Raw genomic sequence first — 22604 nt, 5'->3', positions numbered from 1 at the left:
CAGTACTGCTGGCTCTTCAGTTGTACCGCTTTATTGTGATTTGAGGCTAGGAACAAAGATGATTTATGTGTGATATTTCTTCCACTTTATTACAATGAAATTGCAAATACTTTTTTCTTTATTAAAAATAAAATGCCCCTCAATTATTTCACTGTGGGTCAGGATCGTATAGCATTTTCTTCATTTAATGACAGTTATAATGAATGTAAGCCAAGCCAGTGTTTAATCGGTTCATCTTTAATGCCAGCAGAATCTTAGCAAAGTTTTTCCTACACCAAGTACAGCATGTTTCATGGATTATTACATGCAATCAAGGATATGCAAACACTCTTTAGTTGATTAAATCCAAAACCTTTAAAAATAGGACAGCTTTTACTGAATAGTTTCCAACTATCAGGCGGCTCACACAGAGTTCAAACCATTTCTGTGTTCATGTCTGTATGACAGCACTTTGATTTGAAGAACTGTGACATGAAGATGAATCATGATGGAAATAACTTTTGCTCGATGAGATGATCGTTTAACTGCAAAACATATTAAAACCCAAAAATAATGTACTTTTTAAAAACAAAGGCTCATGTAAAAAGTTACAGGCGTAGGTAATCAAGGAAAAAACCCTCAGAGAGAAAAACACACTCTACAATAACTGAACATCTCTGCCAGTTCTTGCTAAACGCTACAGCTCTGATCTGTGGGAGTCATATTGGAAATGTCGATCCCCCCGCTGATCAGCATCCGCTTGGCCTGATCCACCATCTGTGGAGGCAAAGAAGGTGACCGCGCAAGAATCCAGGCGAAATCAAAGTAGAAGATCCCAAAGACATCTTTGCAGGAGTACGCAATGCTATAGTTGGTGTAGTCGGTTGACAGAACCCAGTATGGGGTGTAAGGAAGAACTGGGAATAAAGATCAGAAACAGAAATAAAATGTTAAAAGGAGTGTTGTAACAGTTAAAACTAATATATATATATATATATATATATATATATATATATATATATATATATATATATATATATATATATATATATATATATATATAGCCATCTATTACCAGCGGCCAATTGCTTCAACAACATTAATGCTACTGCAAGAAACTAGACTTTTTTTCTTTGTTGTTATAGTTAAAAGGATTTTTTGATATCTGCAGGCGGAAGTATACTAGCTTTTCCCTGCGTTATTCTCCTTTATGCTAAATGTAGAATGTTTAGCTGATTTTAGAGTTTAGAAATGTGTTAACATAGAATGTAGAACTATTGTAGAGACTCTGCCCTTAAAGTAATAAAGGCTGACTGTGTCGTGAACTTAGGAGTAGAGTGTAGGAGACCTCCCCCACTGAGTGGAAATTCCCCAGAGGATGTTTTAGGGTGGGGGTCTCAACATTTGTAACTGGATAACTGTGGTCTGGAAGGGAGAGGGGTTTTATGACCTCTAGGGAGTTACCTACACCCACAGTGTTTTAACTGTCACGCACACACATCCACACGCACACTCACTCATGTGCACTCACACATACACACAGGTATGCGTACACAGTCACACACGAGCACTCACATATACACGTGGGAACGCGCACATGTAGGCATTCATGTGCTCCTGCACATAGACACAGACAGAGTTTGCAGCACACCGTAGGGGGTTTTATGATGGGGTCGCTTCTATAAAGCTGGCTGTAACTAACAAAGGGGTGAAGATTTTGGAGAGGGACACCAGCCTCGTCTTCCCTTCTAGAAGTGCATGCTTAAATGAAGATAAATGAAGATGAGTAAAAGATGAATAAAGATTGTGTGAAAATGACTACCAGAGATGGGCAGTAACGCGTTACTGCCCATCGTTACTGCCCATCACCGGTAACGCGTTACTTGTAACGCGTTACTGTAATCTGATTACTTTTCAAGTAACGGGTAAAGTAAGGGATTACTATTGCAAAAACGGTAATTAGATTACCGTTACTTTCCCGTAGGAACGCTGCGTTACTGCGTTACTAAAACCGTGATTTTTTGCGAGAATGTCTCACGACAGTGACGTAAGCGAGTGCGCCTGAAGGAAAAAAATGTCCATCCCGGTTTTCCCTCCAAGGCACGAGCGATAAGCAGAGTTCTGTCCTTTCCTTCTAAGATTCCTAATTATTTAAAGTAACACTCAGGTATGCCATTCAGCTGGGTTAGTTACGACGTCGGGAGCAGCTTGGGAGAACAAGGAAACACAGACTGCTTCAGGTTGTCTTCCCAAATCGACTCAAAGGTTTATTTAGTACATAACAGCTTATATAGAGAAAAAAAGGTTCGTGTGTCAGCAAGTTCTCAGTTCAAACCAGTACAGACCAAATAAGGAAACGTCTTCCTGCCTTGTGAGCAAAGAAGTATCCTGTGTGTAGTTTATCAGTTCAGCTACAATTTATGATCATCCCAGCAAAATACACAGAATACAGAGTTCTTTCATTAGTGAATTCTGAAACAAACCACCTGGCCTTTAACGAGCCTTTTTCTAAGAGATAAGGAAGGGAGGATGGGAGTAAGGAAGTGGTCTCGTCTCTGTGGTGTTTTCGACCTTGGGGTACCAGCCTGTGAGTCTTACACATTAATTCTTGGGTCACAGAGAAAGAGAAAAACAACTAGTAAATGGGCCTTATTGAGTAACAGTTTCATGTATGATATCAACTATAAAACAATATCCTGTAAATGCTACCATGGTATCAAAATATCATAACAGCGCCGTTAGTGACAACAGCTGTGTGCAGATCAACAATGGATCACATATCGATTGTGGGAGAGAGTATGAGCGTGCAGCGTTTAAAGCGTGGAAGTACTGACCTTACTTTGAGTTTGATTCCATAAAAAGTGACAAAAACATTAGCGTCCATCGTGCGTGGGAAGAAAACTTCTTTTTACAGCGAAAAAAACCGCAACGACATAATGGGAAACTCGCGGATTCTTCAACTGACCGCGGCACACCTGCACCAGGGTAAACCTCCGCCTACCGCAGTCCTGCTTTACAGGTGAAAATAGAGCAACAAGACCGCTGAGTCTTTGACTTTATTTATTTTCTGCTGTGTTTTACTTGCATCTATTTGAAAGAGTGAGTGTAAACACAAAAAATATTTTATTTTATGTGCTGGAATGTGCAGAAAATAGGTTTAAATGTTAAACTAATTTATTCAAGTTAGAGAATGTTGCATATAATTAAATTTTTGCTTGATGCATAAAGTTAAAAGATTAAAACTGATAAAACAAGTAAAAAAAAAAAGAGACTTTTCCATTTGATTACATTTTGTATGATGGATTATGTAGAAAAAGTAGAATTGGGCTGAAAGATCTATCGCTTTATCACCTCTTCAGGTTGTAAATTGTGTTTTTAAACAAACATTTTATATACAGTTCACAGAACAACAGAGGTTGGCCTCCACAACACGTCAAACAGCACTCACCAGCTCCTTATCGCTAGTCATAAGAATATTCTTTTGTTGTGAAATGTCACTGGGATAAGGGTTAAATATTATTGATTACATTTTTTCCATTCAGGCCTCATATGTTAATGCTCACTTTATCTCAGATTTGCTTTGTCATTATGCAATGTGTTTTTTGCTATTATTGAAAAATGTACCTTTTTTTTAGGTAAATTACATGATAGATAAACTGTCAGCTTTAACTATTTGAAGCTGACATTTCTCTTCTTTACATAAATCATAGTTCACTGTCACTCGCAAGGTTAATAATAGTTAACATAAAAATAAACCAAGCTGCTGTTTAATGTGCAAGAAATTTTAATCTATACTGAACCTTAATAAAATTTTTCAATCTCAAGAACAACTCATTTGACTTATTGTAGTTGTTGTCAATAATAATAAATACACTATTAGGCAATGAAACCAATGTCATGTTCAATCTATAATATCCAGAGACAGTAAGAAGCTAACCCTGAGTTAAACTACAAAACATAGATATCAATGGAAAGCCCAGGATGTCCACTATTTAGTACATTAGGACTTAGTATGGTAGCTCAGATAACTCAAAAGAAATAGACCAAAAGCAAATGTCCAATACAAAGGACGTAAATGAGCAGGCTGGTTCTAAGGAGGATATGATGAAGATGCAATTTGGTAATTTAAGTGGAAACACTATTAAATTCTCAGGATATCATAAAACATTAAAAGACAGCAACAAAGTAAAACAGGTACAGATCTGAAATCTGAAAAGATAAAATTACTTATATCAGTTATTTCCTATTTCTGCAGTTCTGATTTGTGTGTCATCTTGGAAATGTCAATTCCTTCGTCAGTCATGAATTGTTTGGCATGATCGACCATCTCTGTTGGCTGTTAGGGCAATTGTACAAAAATCCCTGGGTAGTAGAAATGGAATATGTCAAAGTCACTTTTGCAGGAATACATTCTTTACAGTATGGCTGCTAGTAGTAATATGATGGCACTAGTCCAATATAGCGGCCAACCAAACCCGTTTGACAACCTGTTTGATCGGTTTCGTGCGTGTGCGCATGCGCGTTCAGGTGTGCTGGGGGTATGCGAGTTCATGTGTGGAAACACACAGGGCTCAGAGAGGTAATATGAGTTCATGTGTTTTTAACTGGGTTTTAATTTAATCAAACCATGGGTTTTTAATTCAACTACTTTTATTGCTTTGGCGTGTCTCAACATTTAGTTATGCAGACATATGTGTTCTTAAAAGCAATTCTTTGTTTTAGCGTGGAGTGGTGGAAGCCGTTTTGGTTCACAGTGTGCATTAACATGCAGGAATGCTTCTTATTTACATCTAGTCAAAAGTGTTGGTAATAGTGTTTTAATCACACTCATTTTGTGATTCTGACAATGTCTCAGCTTGCAGTGATGGAAGCATTTTATTTTAAAAACGGCACAAAATGGCAATTTCTTCTGAATGGGCAATTTCAGCCTGTTCACAAGCGTTCCGTTTAATCAAACCACTAGTTTTAGTTTAACTAGTTTTTTTACGCATCTACTGGGGTTTCTTTCACGGGTTGATGCGATCATTTTATTTAAAAATCGGGATTTCGGGATGTTGAACTAGATGGAGACAGAGCCAGCTAGTTGTTTTTAGTGGCCGGTATTGGCTCTTTTTGTAATTCTACAAGAAGGTAAAAGCCCCGCAGATGTACCAGTCGAGCAGGGTCTCGCCTATTTTCTGAAGTAGCCAGCAACAGCGGACCCTTAGGCCTATCTTGGCCAGTTACACCGGAGCTCAGCAACAGCCTGCCCCACCCTCATTGTTTTAAACTTGCACAGCAAGGTGCCCTGCAGGTGTATCGCCCCCCATCGACATCTCATCTATTGTTTTTGGAAGCACCCGGTCCTATATGAAGCGTGCACCAATGCTAAGTGCATGAAGTATACCTTTACACCTATAGCTGAAAAGAGTCTGCATCCATAATTTGTGGATCAATTGATTTGTTTTATAATGTGGCACTTTTTTTTCCCCCACAAACTGCAGATGATGAAATCCTCTTTATTTGAGAAAGTGTCCCTAAGGTATTGCTGCTCACTGAGTTCCCTAGCTACTTCTTTACTATGTCAGTAAACTTTTTGAACAAGGCAGGTATCACAGATTTAAAGGCACATCTTAATTGAAGCAAAGGCAAAAAATTGGAATGAATTTTATGTGGCTGTTCATATTAAATCCATCAAAGAGTGAAAATCCAAAAAGCTGCTGCAATCCTTTGTATTAATGATCTCTTTGTGTGTGTGTGTGTGTGTGTGTGTGTGTGTGTGTGTGTGTGTGTGTGTGTGTGTGTGTGTGTGTGTGTGTGTGTGTGTGTGTGTGAGAGAGAGAGAGAGAGCGTGCGTGCTCGCAGAACGAAAGTCAAGGCAGGGTGGGTTTTTTTTATGCATTTCCAATCAGCTTTTTTGTTTTGTTTTGTTTTATTTACAAGAAGTGTACACTGTTCCAAAAAAATAGTAATGTCAAAGTATCTTACTGTATATTTTACAGTTTTGTACTGTCTTTCTAGAATATCTTCAATTTACATAAGTAGACTGTGATTTTACATGTCAAAGGTAAAATAACATAACATCACTGTAAATATAGTAAAACACAATTTACTTGTTTTTTAAACATATTTTTTGTACATATGCATATTTAGATTGTAAAAATACATTCAGAAATGTATCATAATTTCACAAATATTTGTCTGTTATGTGAGAGAATGATCTGTTAAATTCAAATGTAATACTATGGAAAAATATATAAAATGATTGAAAATTAATGAGAATAATCAATAATTAAAGGAGTATTTGAATTATAATTTTGCTGAAAATTTCATGTCATCTAGGTCTGATTCAATAATTCAGAGGTAACAAGTGAAAATATCATTGATAGGAATAAAAACTAAAAAAAATTGCACGGCCACGCTGTGCTAATTATATATTTCAAAAAAATAAATGTAGAGGTAGGAATTGCAATTAATATAAATCTCAAAGTATTCACAACATTCCTGAACAGAAATAGGCCTCTGCACCTGGGGTGAGGGTGTGGCCATGAAAACAATGTGACATTGTTTTCATGGCCACTCCCTCTGCATATTTCTTAAGAAATGAAGCGTCTTTACTGGGATATTTATTGTCAAACTATGCGATTTTCCAAATGTGTGTGGAATAAAATGTTGTGACCAAGAATCATTCAGGATTAACAACACAAACTGTTTTGATAGCAGAAACAGTCTGTCTTATAGTTCCCATACTTTACCGCTAGTTTTACAAACACATTCTTCTTCATGTCTGTTTACATGGTTTTTGTGAAACTGATTTTCAATAGTACAACCAATGTCTAACTTTTCTTTGCTCCCCAGTATGAATGCAAGAATTTTGCAGGCTTTATTGAAACAATTTAACACTCAATGCCATAAACAGAGTTGATCCATGTCTCTATGGACACTGTTTCATACATCAACAGCTCTGAAAATCACTTTTAAAGTAATGTAGAACATGATCTCTCTCACTCTGTGTCTCTAAACCCAGCAAACTGACAATCACCTCTAAACAAGGGGTTAGTTTATTGGTTTTTTGTTTGTTTTGTTTTGTTTTTCTATCAGGCGCAACCACCAGACTAAGTTTGTAGTCTCACCTACTAATATAATAATAATAATAGATTTTATTATAGCACAATATTCAGTTACTACTTTGACTTTCTTACTTTGAGCACATTTCAGAGCCCATACATTATCAGACTTTTACTTGAGTATTTCTGACGTTAGCAGCTATACTTCTACTTAAGTAAAAAATGCCTGCACTATCAATATATAAAGATGTCTGTAATTCTTGAACAGTTCATGCAAAAATGATAAATTAAACCTGCACCACAGCTAACGCTTTTTAATAACCAATAACAGGTGTATTTCTTAGATCTAGTGATACAGTCAAAACACTCTGCTTGTATAATGCCATATTCTCTCCCAGCGTACCCTTTTCTCACTACAGGGTGATTCCAAAAGCACAACTCAATAAACAGAGACTCTAAAACCAGAACAGAAAGATAATGTTGGAAGATCAAAGATTAAGGTTTGTGTTTTTATAGCACGAAGTAAACTGTCCCCCATAGTCTTCTAGGGCTTGTTGTGCGTACCTTAGAGGTCAGATTATACATTAGTCATACTTCCAAAACCATTTTGAATTCCATTTATAACTGAGATGTCAAGCTGTTATCAGACATCTTATGCTCACCAGGAGCATGTATCCCCAACTTCAAAACCTTAAGGGGTCAAATTCACAAACCCAACATGGGCTCATTCAACACAGAGGCCAGAAGTGAATGTCGGCCTTTACTGACACACTGTAAATACAGGGAGTGCAGAGTTATTAGGCAAATGAGTATTTTGTCCACATCATCCTCTTCATGCATGTTGTCTTACTCTAAGCTGTATAGGCTCAAAAGCCCACTACCAATTAAGCATATTAGATGATGTGCATCTCTGTAATGAGAAGGGGTGTGGTCTAATGACATCAACACCCTATATCAGGTGTGCATAATTATTAGGCAACTTCCTTTCCGCTGGCAAAATGGGTCAAAAGAAGGACTTGACAGGCTCAGAAAAGTCAAAAATAGTGAGATATCTTGCAGAGGGATGCAGCAGTCTCAAAATTGCAAAGCTTCTGAAGCGTGATCATCGAACAATCAAGCGTTTCATTCAAAATAGTCAACAGGGTCGCAAGAAGCGTGTGGAAAAACCAAGGCGCCAAATAACTGCCCATGAACTGAGAAAAGTCAAGCGTGCAGCTGCCAAGATGCCACTTGCCACCAGTTTGGCCATATTTCAGAGCTGCAACATCACTGGAGTGCCCAAAAGCACAAGGTGTGCAATACTCAGAGACATGGCCAAGGTAAGAAAGGCTGAAAGACGACCACCACTGAACAAGACACACAAGCTGAAACGTCAAGACTGGGCCAAGAAATATCTCAAGACTGATTTTTCTAAGGTTTTATGGACTGATGAAATGAGAGTGAGTCTTGATGGGCCAGATGGATGGGCCCGTGGCTGGATTGGTAAAGGGCAGAGAGCTCCAGTCCGACTCAGACGCCAGCAAGGTGGAGGTGGAGTACTGGTTTGGGCTGGTATCATCAAAGATGAGCTTGTGGGGCCTTTTCGGGTTGAGGATGGAGTCAAGCTCAACTCCCAGTCCTACTGCCAGTTTCTGGAAGACACCTTCTTCAAGCAGTGGTACAGGAAGAAGTCTGCATCCTTCAAGAAAAACATGATTTCCATGCAGGACAATGCTCCATCACACGCGTCCAAGTACTCCACAGCGTGGCTGGCAAGAAAGGGTATAAAAGAAGAAAAACTAATGACATGGCCTCCTTGTTCACCTGATCTGAACCCCATTGAGAACCTGTGGTCCATCATCAAATGTGAGATTTACAAGGAGGGAAAACAGTACACCTCTCTGAACAGTGTCTGGGAGGCTGTGGTTGCTGCTGCACGCAATGTTGATGGTGAACAGATCAAAACACTGACAGAATCCATGGATGGCAGGCTTTTGAGTGTCCTTGCAAAGAAAGGTGGCTATATTGGTCACTGATTTGTTTTTGTTTTGTTTTTGAATGTCAGAAATGTATATTTGTGAATGTGGAGATGTTATATTGGTGTCACTGGTAAAAATAAATAATTGAAATGGGTATATATTTGTTTTTTGTTAAGTTGCCTAATAATTATGCACAGTAATAGTCACCTGCACACACAGATATCCCCCTAAAATAGCTAAAACTAAAAACAAACTAAAAACTACTTCCAAAAACATTCAGCTTTGATATTAATGAGTTTTTTGGGTTCATTGAGAACATGGTTGTTGTTCAATAATAAAATTATTCCTCAAAAATACAACTTGCCTAATAATTCTGCACTCCCTGTATATTTGAGTTGTGTGTGTGTGTGTGTGTGTGTGTGTGTGTGTGTGTGTGTGTGTATATATATATATATGTGTATATATATATATATATATATATATATATATATATATATATATATATATATATATATATATATATATAATAATTTTTTTCTTGGAATAATTAATAGATAATGGGTTACCTAACTCCTTTGTACAATTTTAACTTAGTGATCATTTTATTTAGAATTTACATGTCTTTTCAAAAGGCAGCAACAATTAAAAACAGATATATTGAAGTGGGATGAGTTCATAAGAGAGGAATAACTGAACGTGTCTATTGGTTATTATTTATCCTTGCAGTTCTGATCTGTGTGTGTCATCCTGAAAATGTCGATTCCTTCATCAATTAGCAGCTGTTTGGCGTAATGCACAGTCTCTGGAGGCAGATAGGGCGACCGGGCAAGAATCCAGCTGTAGTTGAAATGAAATATGCGAAGGATGTCTGTGCAGGAGTACACGACAGACAAGCTGGTGTAGTCAGTAGTCAGAACCCAGTATGGCACATATGGAGTGACTGAGAACAAAGAGAAAAAAAATGTATAAAAAACAAACATTTTTCCAAAGGAGAATCTCTATATTGATTTTCTGAATAAAACTGATCCAACTTAAATGTGTAATATTATGGAGCCTGACAAATATATGATTTTTAGTGACTTAAAAATCTGCTTTTGGTTTTCTTTTTCTCCGACAAATGAAACAAACAGATTTTGTGTAGTTTTTTTTTATTGAACTATTTATGCTTTGCCTCTGCTCTGATCTGCTGGTTGATTTATTTGTGGCTTTCGAGTTTGTTTCAAACAGGGACATAGCATGGTGGAAGAAACAAGCAACATCAACATTCATAGCAAGTCCCAAGGGTGTTTCTTTTATTGGCTAAAATGCTAATACTGATAGATCAGCAAATATGTAATATGAGTTGATAAAATCAGCCCACTGATAAATTAGTCAAGGTAATTACAAAATTAAAACATCATGATGATACAACAGGTTCAATAAATAAGACCGGCTACAGCCATGACATTAAAACTGTACAGTATCACAGTGCTTTAAGGCAAATGCTTGTATCAGCATGTCAGTATACTCACAATCTCACACTATATTGTCATCAACTAAAGTACTGGACAGCTCCAAATTATAGCCAACAGAAGGTGTTTGAGTGAAAAAATACAAATGTCAAGATGTAATTTCAAAGGACCACCAGACTTCGTACAATTTGATCTCAGTAAAGCAGGAATACTGCAACGTTTCATCAAATAGTTGATAAAATAAGGATAATAAGTACTTACAATATGAGAAACTGACTCCCAGTTTGGCCGGTTCTCGTGGGTCTGAAACTACACCTGTCCCTTCTGCATGCCTCTTCTTATCTTTACTGAAATGAAAAAATATGTCAACAAAGATTTCAAACAGACTAACTATTAATTCAACTAATTATAAAATCTGCTGCTGGAGGCGTGGCAGACAGAAAGACAGAATCCCTCATGTAGGTAAACTCCACCTCGGGTGTGCCGGCAATCAGCTTTAGGTCAGTTGTCCATGGTCAGTGTCAGCTTTATTACTTTTTGCTCATCATACAATACACACCCTGAAGGAGTCTAAAAAAACTCACAAAAAAATCAAATCACCCATCATCATGGCTTGGACCAAGGTGTGCTTTGAGCTACTGCTGTAAGCCCTTTGATTTGAACATAGATGTATCTTCCTAACCACGCTAGAAACTGAGACAGACTCACTATTCGTGGAATCTTTTGCTTTTAACATCCTGGTCATAATACCTATAACCAGATGGCAGTTGCCTATCCCCTGGAATGTTTGACTCTTAGACCTTATCACCTTTGTTTTACTTGTTTGATGTTTCACATGCCTTTTGCCTATGTTTAACACTCACTTGTGCATTGATGTAAATAGCATTCCTTTTCAGGGTTGGCTTACCTATTCATCACTTGTCACTTAAAGCCGATGGTTAACTGTTTGTCATTCCAGGCTCTGGATGTAATCTCTGAAAGTAATCCTCAAATTTATATTGTATTCTGTCATCTGTGAGTCGCCAATATACTGTGCTCCTATTGGTTGTCTTTTTCATTACTTGCATCAAAGTTGGGAGAAGTTTGTCACTGTGGCAACATGGCAAACTAAAACGGCAAAAGTCCTGTGCAACGTTAATTCAAACAAGAATCTTTTTTCAAATAAGAGGAGTTGCCCATTACTGACCATAACAAAGGATTTAGATTTAAAGCACTTTTACGCTGTTTACTTTCTTGAATCTGGGACTATATACAGACATATTTCATACATAGAGAAGAACATGATTTTTGGTACAATGAGTTTTGAAACAAAGCATTCTTTCTGATTCTTTACACAGACAACAGTTTTTATGCCAGAAACAGTAGAATTATTTTTGTCTCCAGCATCATATCAACCATACAAATGAGAGTGATATCTTTTCAGTGGTATCAATATTCCTTCAAAAGAGTATATGCTAAAAGAAAAATGGAAGTTGCAGAGAAATGTGGTGTCAAGCGAACCAACAATAAGAATCCTTTGCTATAGTACTTACTAGATCTGCGAGGTCAGCAGCTGGATGGTCCCATCTCTCCTAATGGAGTAGTTTATCTCAATGCACTTTCCTCTTGCAAAGGGAGCAGGCAGCTTCTCAATCTCATACCATTTACCCAGGTACTGTAACAACCATAGGCAAGTCATTAGATCTGTGCAACTCTTTGTTTAATAATTATAATTATTTCATTTGTATATCATTAAATAAAACACAGTTATAAAATGCTTCACAGTTTGCATAAAATCACACATTGAAGATAGGTGTACATATTCAAGCACACAAAAAACACGGTCAGACATGTGGTCTTACACTCATTCTTGCATACGCACTCACATAAATACATATTAGAAGAACAAAAGCCAAAAATATTGGGAATAAATTTGAAGAAATGCTAACCTATAGAAATTAATTTTCAGAAGGCTAAGGCTGACCCAATGTTTAGAATTGCAATAGCCTCTAGATTTAAAAGAAGAGGGTGTGTGAGAGGGTGTAAAAGAGCCCAATCAGATGATCAGAGAGGACGACTGTAGTTATAAGGTCCCAGTAGCTCAGCTATATATATATATATATATATATATATATATTTAGGAGCCTTTACATTTAGGAGGTCTTTATATGTAAATTTTTTTTAATGGATTTCACTGAAAGGCGGAGAAGGAAAGCCATTATAGGAGTGTATGCCTTAGTTTGTACTCACCTGCTGAAGGTTAAAGTTGGGCTGCACCTTCGGAGTAGGACAGGGACCCCAGTGATAAGTCTGAGCTGATAGCAGAGGGAGCATCAGAAGGAGAAAGCACACACCAGACATTGTTCCTTCAGGAGATTAGGGTAGAAGTTACATTAGACGAGAGCTATTGCAGGAGTGTATATTTTCAGTAGCAATAATGCAAGAGCTGCATTAATAATATACTTAGAATTTCAGTAAAAAGATACACTATGGGTATTAAAACATAAATCTTTATGCTCAAGATGTTTGTTGTATTTCCATTTTATTAAAGTTATTAAAGCGTTCTTACCTGAGCTCTGTACAGATGTCAGGTGGAAGTTAGAGGCTGAGCTCTCGGTCACTGTCTGAGCTCTCCAGACAAACACAGGTCAGCCTTCGCATTACGTCACTCGGACAGCATAAGGACATCTGTTTAACTAATTGTAATCATGCGCACATTCCTGTATGGTGAAAGTGCTGTCACTGTGAGAAAGGATGAATGTCGTTATTCATTCAGGAACCGCTGTGTTAATGCTGGGTTCATCCCCGAATTAAGCTGATTTATTTCTTTATCATTTTCATTTGAATTGTTTGTCATACACCTGAAGATGCCACCTTGGAATGAGGGAAATTATATAAATGATATTATTCTTCATCACCTTTAAATGGTTTACAGATAAAATAACTAGCTGAAAATCAGTACTGCTGGCTCTTCAGTTGTACCGCTTTATTGTGATTTGAGGCTAGGAACAAAGATGATTTATGTGTGATATTTCTTCCACTTTATTACAATGAAATTGCAAATACTTTTTTCTTTATTAAAAATAAAATGCCCCTCAATTATTTCACTGTGGGTCAGGATCGTATAGCATTTTCTTCATTTAATGACAGTTATAATGAATGTAAGCCAAGCCAGTGTTTAATCGGTTCATCTTTAATGCCAGCAGAATCTTAGCAAAGTTTTTCCTACACCAAGTACAGCATGTTTCATGGATTATTACATGCAATCAAGGATATGCAAACACTCTTTAGTTGATTAAATCCAAAACCTTTAAAAATAGGACAGCTTTTACTGAATAGTTTCCAACTATCAGGCGGCTCACACAGAGTTCAAACCATTTCTGTGTTCATGTCTGTATGACAGCACTTTGATTTGAAGAACTGTGACATGAAGATGAATCATGATGGAAATAACTTTTGCTCGATGAGATGATCGTTTAACTGCAAAACATATTAAAACCCAAAAATAATGTACTTTTTAAAAACAAAGGCTCATGTAAAAAGTTACAGGCGTAGGTAATCAAGGAAAAAACCCTCAGAGAGAAAAACACACTCTACAATAACTGAACATCTCTGCCAGTTCTTGCTAAACGCTACAGCTCTGATCTGTGGGAGTCATATTGGAAATGTCGATCCCCCCGCTGATCAGCATCCGCTTGGCCTGATCCACCATCTGTGGAGGCAAAGAAGGTGACCGCGCAAGAATCCAGGCGAAATCAAAGTAGAAGATCCCAAAGACATCTTTGCAGGAGTACGCAATGCTATAGTTGGTGTAGTCGGTTGACAGAACCCAGTATGGGGTGTAAGGAAGAACTGGGAATAAAGATCAGAAACAGAAATAAAATGTTAAAAGGAGTGTTGTAACAGTTAAAACTAATATATATATATATATATATATATATATATATATATATATATATATATATATATATATATAGCCATCTATTACCAGCGGCCAATTGCTTCAACAACATTAATGCTACTGCAAGAAACTAGACTTTTTTTCTTTGTTGTTATAGTTAAAAGGATTTTTTGATATCTGCAGGCGGAAGTATACTAGCTTTTCCCTGCGTTATTCTCCTTTATGCTAAATGTAGAATGTTTAGCTGATTTTAGAGTTTAGAAATGTGTTAACATAGAATGTAGAACTATTGTAGAGACTCTGCCCTTAAAGTAATAAAGGCTGACTGTGTCGTGAACTTAGGAGTAGAGTGTAGGAGACCTCCCCCACTGAGTGGAAATTCCCCAGAGGATGTTTTAGGGTGGGGGTCTCAACATTTGTAACTGGATAACTGTGGTCTGGAAGGGAGAGGGGTTTTATGACCTCTAGGGAGTTACCTACACCCACAGTGTTTTAACTGTCACGCACACACATCCACACGCACACTCACTCATGTGCACTCACACATACACACAGGTATGCGTACACAGTCACACACGAGCACTCACATATACACGTGGGAACGCGCACATGTAGGCATTCATGTGCTCCTGCACATAGACACAGACAGAGTTTGCAGCACACCGTAGGGGGTTTTATGATGGGGTCGCTTCTATAAAGCTGGCTGTAACTAACAAAGGGGTGAAGATTTTGGAGAGGGACACCAGCCTCGTCTTCCCTTCTAGAAGTGCATGCTTAAATGAAGATAAATGAAGATGAGTAAAAGATGAATAAAGATTGTGTGAAAATGACTACCAGAGATGGGCAGTAACGCGTTACTGCCCATCGTTACTGCCCATCACCGGTAACGCGTTACTTGTAACGCGTTACTGTAATCTGATTACTTTTCAAGTAACGGGTAAAGTAAGGGATTACTATTGCAAAAACGGTAATTAGATTACCGTTACTTTCCCGTAGGAACGCTGCGTTACTGCGTTACTAAAACCGTGATTTTTTGCGAGAATGTCTCACGACAGTGACGTAAGCGAGTGCGCCTGAAGGAAAAAAATGTCCATCCCGGTTTTCCCTCCAAGGCACGAGCGATAAGCAGAGTTCTGTCCTTTCCTTCTAAGATTCCTAATTATTTAAAGTAACACTCAGGTATGCCATTCAGCTGGGTTAGTTACGACGTCGGGAGCAGCTTGGGAGAACAAGGAAACACAGACTGCTTCAGGTTGTCTTCCCAAATCGACTCAAAGGTTTATTTAGTACATAACAGCTTATATAGAGAAAAAAAGGTTCGTGTGTCAGCAAGTTCTCAGTTCAAACCAGTACAGACCAAATAAGGAAACGTCTTCCTGCCTTGTGAGCAAAGAAGTATCCTGTGTGTAGTTTATCAGTTCAGCTACAATTTATGATCATCCCAGCAAAATACACAGAATACAGAGTTCTTTCATTAGTGAATTCTGAAACAAACCACCTGGCCTTTAACGAGCCTTTTTCTAAGAGATAAGGAAGGGAGGATGGGAGTAAGGAAGTGGTCTCGTCTCTGTGGTGTTTTCGACCTTGGGGTACCAGCCTGTGAGTCTTACACATTAATTCTTGGGTCACAGAGAAAGAGAAAAACAACTAGTAAATGGGCCTTATTGAGTAACAGTTTCATGTATGATATCAACTATAAAACAATATCCTGTAAATGCTACCATGGTATCAAAATATCATAACAGCGCCGTTAGTGACAACAGCTGTGTGCAGATCAACAATGGATCACATATCGATTGTGGGAGAGAGTATGAGCGTGCAGCGTTTAAAGCGTGGAAGTACTGACCTTACTTTGAGTTTGATTCCATAAAAAGTGACAAAAACATTAGCGTCCATCGTGCGTGGGAAGAAAACTTCTTTTTACAGCGAAAAAAACCGCAACGACATAATGGGAAACTCGCGGATTCTTCAACTGACCGCGGCACACCTGCACCAGGGTAAACCTCCGCCTACCGCAGTCCTGCTTTACAGGTGAAAATAGAGCAACAAGACCGCTGAGTCTTTGACTTTATTTATTTTCTGCTGTGTTTTACTTGCATCTATTTGAAAGAGTGAGTGTAAACACAAAAAATATTTTATTTTATGTGCTGGAATGTGCAGAAAATAGGTTTAAATGTTAAACTAATTTATTCAAGTTAGAGAATGTTGCATATAATTAAATTTTTGCTTGATGCATAAAGTTAAAAGATTAAAACTGATAAAACAAGTAAAAAAAAAAAGAGACTTTTCCATTTGATTACATTTTGTATGATGGATTATGTAGAAAAAGTAGAATTGGGCTGAAAGATCTATCGCTTTATCACCTCTTCAGGTTGTAAATTGTGTTTTTAAACAAACATTTTATATACAGTTCACAGAACAACAGAGGTTGGCCTCCACAACACGTCAAACAGCACTCACCAGCTCCTTATCGCTAGTCATAAGAATATTCTTTTGTTGTGAAATGTCACTGGGATAAGGGTTAAATATTATTGATTACATTTTTTCCATTCAGGCCTCATATGTTAATGCTCACTTTATCTCAGATTTGCTTTGTCATTATGCAATGTGTTTTTTGCTATTATTGAAAAATGTACCTTTTTTTTAGGTAAATTACATGATAGATAAACTGTCAGCTTTAACTATTTGAAGCTGACATTTCTCTTCTTTACATAAATCATAGTTCACTGTCACTCGCAAGGTTAATAATAGTTAACATAAAAATAAACCAAGCTGCTGTTTAATGTGCAAGAAATTTTAATCTATACTGAACCTTAATAAAATTTTTCAATCTCAAGAACAACTCATTTGACTTATTGTAGTTGTTGTCAATAATAATAAATACACTATTAGGCAATGAAACCAATGTCATGTTCAATCTATAATATCCAGAGACAGTAAGAAGCTAACCCTGAGTTAAACTACAAAACATAGATATCAATGGAAAGCCCAGGATGTCCACTATTTAGTACATTAGGACTTAGTATGGTAGCTCAGATAACTCAAAAGAAATAGACCAAAAGCAAATGTCCAATACAAAGGACGTAAATGAGCAGGCTGGTTCTAAGGAGGATATGATGAAGATGCAATTTGGTAATTTAAGTGGAAACACTATTAAATTCTCAGGATATCATAAAACATTAAAAGACAGCAACAAAGTAAAACAGGTACAGATCTGAAATCTGAAAAGATAAAATTACTTATATCAGTTATTTCCTATTTCTGCAGTTCTGATTTGTGTGTCATCTTGGAAATGTCAATTCCTTCGTCAGTCATGAATTGTTTGGCATGATCGACCATCTCTGTTGGCTGTTAGGGCAATTGTACAAAAATCCCTGGGTAGTAGAAATGGAATATGTCAAAGTCACTTTTGCAGGAATACATTCTTTACAGTATGGCTGCTAGTAGTAATATGATGGCACTAGTCCAATATAGCGGCCAACCAAACCCGTTTGACAACCTGTTTGATCGGTTTCGTGCGTGTGCGCATGCGCGTTCAGGTGTGCTGGGGGTATGCGAGTTCATGTGTGGAAACACACAGGGCTCAGAGAGGTAATATGAGTTCATGTGTTTTTAACTGGGTTTTAATTTAATCAAACCATGGGTTTTTAATTCAACTACTTTTATTGCTTTGGCGTGTCTCAACATTTAGTTATGCAGACATATGTGTTCTTAAAAGCAATTCTTTGTTTTAGCGTGGAGTGGTGGAAGCCGTTTTGGTTCACAGTGTGCATTAACATGCAGGAATGCTTCTTATTTACATCTAGTCAAAAGTGTTGGTAATAGTGTTTTAATCACACTCATTTTGTGATTCTGACAATGTCTCAGCTTGCAGTGATGGAAGCATTTTATTTTAAAAACGGCACAAAATGGCAATTTCTTCTGAATGGGCAATTTCAGCCTGTTCACAAGCGTTCCGTTTAATCAAACCACTAGTTTTAGTTTAACTAGTTTTTTTACGCATCTACTGGGGTTTCTTTCACGGGTTGATGCGATCATTTTATTTAAAAATCGGGATTTCGGGATGTTGAACTAGATGGAGACAGAGCCAGCTAGTTGTTTTTAGTGGCCGGTATTGGCTCTTTTTGTAATTCTACAAGAAGGTAAAAGCCCCGCAGATGTACCAGTCGAGCAGGGTCTCGCCTATTTTCTGAAGTAGCCAGCAACAGCGGACCCTTAGGCCTATCTTGGCCAGTTACACCGGAGCTCAGCAACAGCCTGCCCCACCCTCATTGTTTTAAACTTGCACAGCAAGGTGCCCTGCAGGTGTATCGCCCCCCATCGACATCTCATCTATTGTTTTTGGAAGCACCCGGTCCTATATGAAGCGTGCACCAATGCTAAGTGCATGAAGTATACCTTTACACCTATAGCTGAAAAGAGTCTGCATCCATAATTTGTGGATCAATTGATTTGTTTTATAATGTGGCACTTTTTTTTCCCCCACAAACTGCAGATGATGAAATCCTCTTTATTTGAGAAAGTGTCCCTAAGGTATTGCTGCTCACTGAGTTCCCTAGCTACTTCTTTACTATGTCAGTAAACTTTTTGAACAAGGCAGGTATCACAGATTTAAAGGCACATCTTAATTGAAGCAAAGGCAAAAAATTGGAATGAATTTTATGTGGCTGTTCATATTAAATCCATCAAAGAGTGAAAATCCAAAAAGCTGCTGCAATCCTTTGTATTAATGATCTCTTTGTGTGTGTGTGTGTGTGTGTGTGTGTGTGTGTGTGTGTGTGTGTGTGTGTGTGTGTGTGTGTGTGTGTGTGTGTGTGTGTGTGTGTGTGTGAGAGAGAGAGAGAGAGCGTGCGTGCTCGCAGAACGAAAGTCAAGGCAGGGTGGGTTTTTTTTATGCATTTCCAATCAGCTTTTTTGTTTTGTTTTGTTTTATTTACAAGAAGTGTACACTGTTCCAAAAAAATAGTAATGTCAAAGTATCTTACTGTATATTTTACAGTTTTGTACTGTCTTTCTAGAATATCTTCAATTTACATAAGTAGACTGTGATTTTACATGTCAAAGGTAAAATAACATAACATCACTGTAAATATAGTAAAACACAATTTACTTGTTTTTTAAACATATTTTTTGTACATATGCATATTTAGATTGTAAAAATACATTCAGAAATGTATCATAATTTCACAAATATTTGTCTGTTATGTGAGAGAATGATCTGTTAAATTCAAATGTAATACTATGGAAAAATATATAAAATGATTGAAAATTAATGAGAATAATCAATAATTAAAGGAGTATTTGAATTATAATTTTGCTGAAAATTTCATGTCATCTAGGTCTGATTCAATAATTCAGAGGTAACAAGTGAAAATATCATTGATAGGAATAAAAACTAAAAAAAATTGCACGGCCACGCTGTGCTAATTATATATTTCAAAAAAATAAATGTAGAGGTAGGAATTGCAATTAATATAAATCTCAAAGTATTCACAACATTCCTGAACAGAAATAGGCCTCTGCACCTGGGGTGAGGGTGTGGCCATGAAAACAATGTGACATTGTTTTCATGGCCACTCCCTCTGCATATTTCTTAAGAAATGAAGCGTCTTTACTGGGATATTTATTGTCAAACTATGCGATTTTCCAAATGTGTGTGGAATAAAATGTTGTGACCAAGAATCATTCAGGATTAACAACACAAACTGTTTTGATAGCAGAAACAGTCTGTCTTATAGTTCCCATACTTTACCGCTAGTTTTACAAACACATTCTTCTTCATGTCTGTTTACATGGTTTTTGTGAAACTGATTTTCAATAGTACAACCAATGTCTAACTTTTCTTTGCTCCCCAGTATGAATGCAAGAATTTTGCAGGCTTTATTGAAACAATTTAACACTCAATGCCATAAACAGAGTTGATCCATGTCTCTATGGACACTGTTTCATACATCAACAGCTCTGAAAATCACTTTTAAAGTAATGTAGAACATGATCTCTCTCACTCTGTGTCTCTAAACCCAGCAAACTGACAATCACCTCTAAACAAGGGGTTAGTTTATTGGTTTTTTGTTTGTTTTGTTTTGTTTTTCTATCAGGCGCAACCACCAGACTAAGTTTGTAGTCTCACCTACTAATATAATAATAATAATAGATTTTATTATAGCACAATATTCAGTTACTACTTTGACTTTCTTACTTTGAGCACATTTCAGAGCCCATACATTATCAGACTTTTACTTGAGTATTTCTGACGTTAGCAGCTATACTTCTACTTAAGTAAAAAATGCCTGCACTATCAATATATAAAGATGTCTGTAATTCTTGAACAGTTCATGCAAAAATGATAAATTAAACCTGCACCACAGCTAACGCTTTTTAATAACCAATAACAGGTGTATTTCTTAGATCTAGTGATACAGTCAAAACACTCTGCTTGTATAATGCCATATTCTCTCCCAGCGTACCCTTTTCTCACTACAGGGTGATTCCAAAAGCACAACTCAATAAACAGAGACTCTAAAACCAGAACAGAAAGATAATGTTGGAAGATCAAAGATTAAGGTTTGTGTTTTTATAGCACGAAGTAAACTGTCCCCCATAGTCTTCTAGGGCTTGTTGTGCGTACCTTAGAGGTCAGATTATACATTAGTCATACTTCCAAAACCATTTTGAATTCCATTTATAACTGAGATGTCAAGCTGTTATCAGACATCTTATGCTCACCAGGAGCATGTATCCCCAACTTCAAAACCTTAAGGGGTCAAATTCACAAACCCAACATGGGCTCATTCAACACAGAGGCCAGAAGTGAATGTCGGCCTTTACTGACACACTGTAAATACAGGGAGTGCAGAGTTATTAGGCAAATGAGTATTTTGTCCACATCATCCTCTTCATGCATGTTGTCTTACTCTAAGCTGTATAGGCTCAAAAGCCCACTACCAATTAAGCATATTAGATGATGTGCATCTCTGTAATGAGAAGGGGTGTGGTCTAATGACATCAACACCCTATATCAGGTGTGCATAATTATTAGGCAACTTCCTTTCCGCTGGCAAAATGGGTCAAAAGAAGGACTTGACAGGCTCAGAAAAGTCAAAAATAGTGAGATATCTTGCAGAGGGATGCAGCAGTCTCAAAATTGCAAAGCTTCTGAAGCGTGATCATCGAACAATCAAGCGTTTCATTCAAAATAGTCAACAGGGTCGCAAGAAGCGTGTGGAAAAACCAAGGCGCAAAATAACTGCCCATGAACTGAGAAAAGTCAAGCGTGCAGCTGTCAAGATGCCACGACCACCACTGAACAAGACACACAAGCTGAAACGTCAAGACTGGGCCAAGAAATATCTCAAGACTGATTTTTCTAAGGTTTTATGGACTGATGAAATGAGAGTGAGTCTTGATGGGCCAGATGGATGGGCCCGTGGCTGGATTGGTAAAGGGCAGAGAGCTCCAGTCCGACTTAGACGCCAGCAAGGTGGAGGTGGAGTACTGGTTTGGGCTGGTATCATCAAAGATGAGCTTGTGGGGCCTTTTCGGGTTGAGGATGGAGTCAAGCTCAACTCCCAGTCCTACTGCCAGTTTCTGGAAGACACCTTCTTCAAGCAGTGGTACAGGAAGAAGTCTGCATCCTTCAAGAAAAACATGATTTCCATGCAGGACAATGCTCCATCACACGCGTCCAAGTACTCCACAGCGTGGCTGGCAAGAAAGGGTATAAAAGAAGAAAAACTAATGACATGGCCTCCTTGTTCACCTGATCTGAACCCCATTGAGAACCTGTGGTCCATCATCAAATGTGAGATTTACAAGGAGAGAAAACAGTACACCTCTCTGAACAGTGTCTGGGAGGCTGTGGTTGCTGCTGCACGCAATGTTGATGGTGAACAGATCAAAACACTGACAGAATCCATGGATGGCAGGCTTTTGAGTGTCCTTGCAAAGAAAGGTGGCTATATTGGTCGCTGATTTGTTTTTGTTTTGTTTTTGAATGTCAGAAATGTATATTTGTGAATGTGGAGATGTTATATTGGTTTCACTGGTAAAAATAAATAATTGAAATGGGTATATATTTGTTTTTTGTTAAGTTGCCTAATAATTATGCACAGTAATAGTCACCTGCACACACAGATATCCCCCTAAAATAGCTAAAACTAAAAACAAACTAAAAACTACTTCCAAAAACATTCAGCTTTGATATTAATGAGTTTTTTGGGTTCATTGAGAACATGGTTGTTGTTCAATAATAAAATTATTCCTCAAAAATACAACTTGCCTAATAATTCTG

General features: G+C 37.5%; 2 protein-coding genes across 3 annotated transcripts in view; both read right to left on the bottom strand.

The window, feature by feature from the left end:
* Positions 1 to 98: 98 nt before the first annotated feature.
* On the bottom strand, positions 99 to 13396 carry LOC146662463 (apolipoprotein D-like). 2 transcript variants are annotated; one of them, XM_085419111.1, is made up of 5 exons: positions 12983 to 13396; positions 12664 to 12779; positions 11967 to 12088; positions 10696 to 10781; positions 99 to 896 (listed from the first exon to the last, which is right to left on the bottom strand). In XM_085419111.1, exons 2-5 carry the CDS (start codon positions 12772 to 12774, stop codon positions 670 to 672), a joined length of 546 nt encoding a protein of 181 aa, XP_085275237.1. In that variant the 5' UTR covers positions 12775 to 12779; positions 12983 to 13396; the 3' UTR covers positions 99 to 669. The 2 variants fall into 2 exon arrangements, with proteins under 2 accessions (XP_085275237.1, XP_085275236.1); XM_085419110.1 differs by lacking the exon at positions 99 to 896 and adding an exon at positions 9569 to 9923 and having other exon boundaries at positions 12983 to 13136.
* A 151-nt stretch (positions 13397 to 13547) lies between these two features.
* LOC146662460 (apolipoprotein D-like) overlaps positions 13548 to 22604 on the bottom strand; it is a 41064-nt gene continuing 32007 nt past the window's right edge. Inside the window, exon 4 of the mRNA XM_085419109.1 lies at positions 13548 to 14265. Coding sequence (XP_085275235.1) covers positions 14039 to 14265 — 227 coding nt within the window. The 3' untranslated portion in view covers positions 13548 to 14038. The remainder of the gene's footprint in view (positions 14266 to 22604) is intronic.

The sequence above is a fragment of the Rhamphochromis longiceps genome, linkage group LG9 (genome assembly GCF_057381845.1).
Source record: "Rhamphochromis longiceps isolate RC_006_pf linkage group LG9, R_longiceps_female_GT1.1, whole genome shotgun sequence".
NCBI classification, from domain to species: Eukaryota; Metazoa; Chordata; class Actinopteri; order Cichliformes; family Cichlidae; genus Rhamphochromis; species Rhamphochromis longiceps.
The sequence above is the reverse complement of the archived record's forward strand: the minus strand, read 5'-3'. Positions and strand labels throughout refer to the sequence as shown.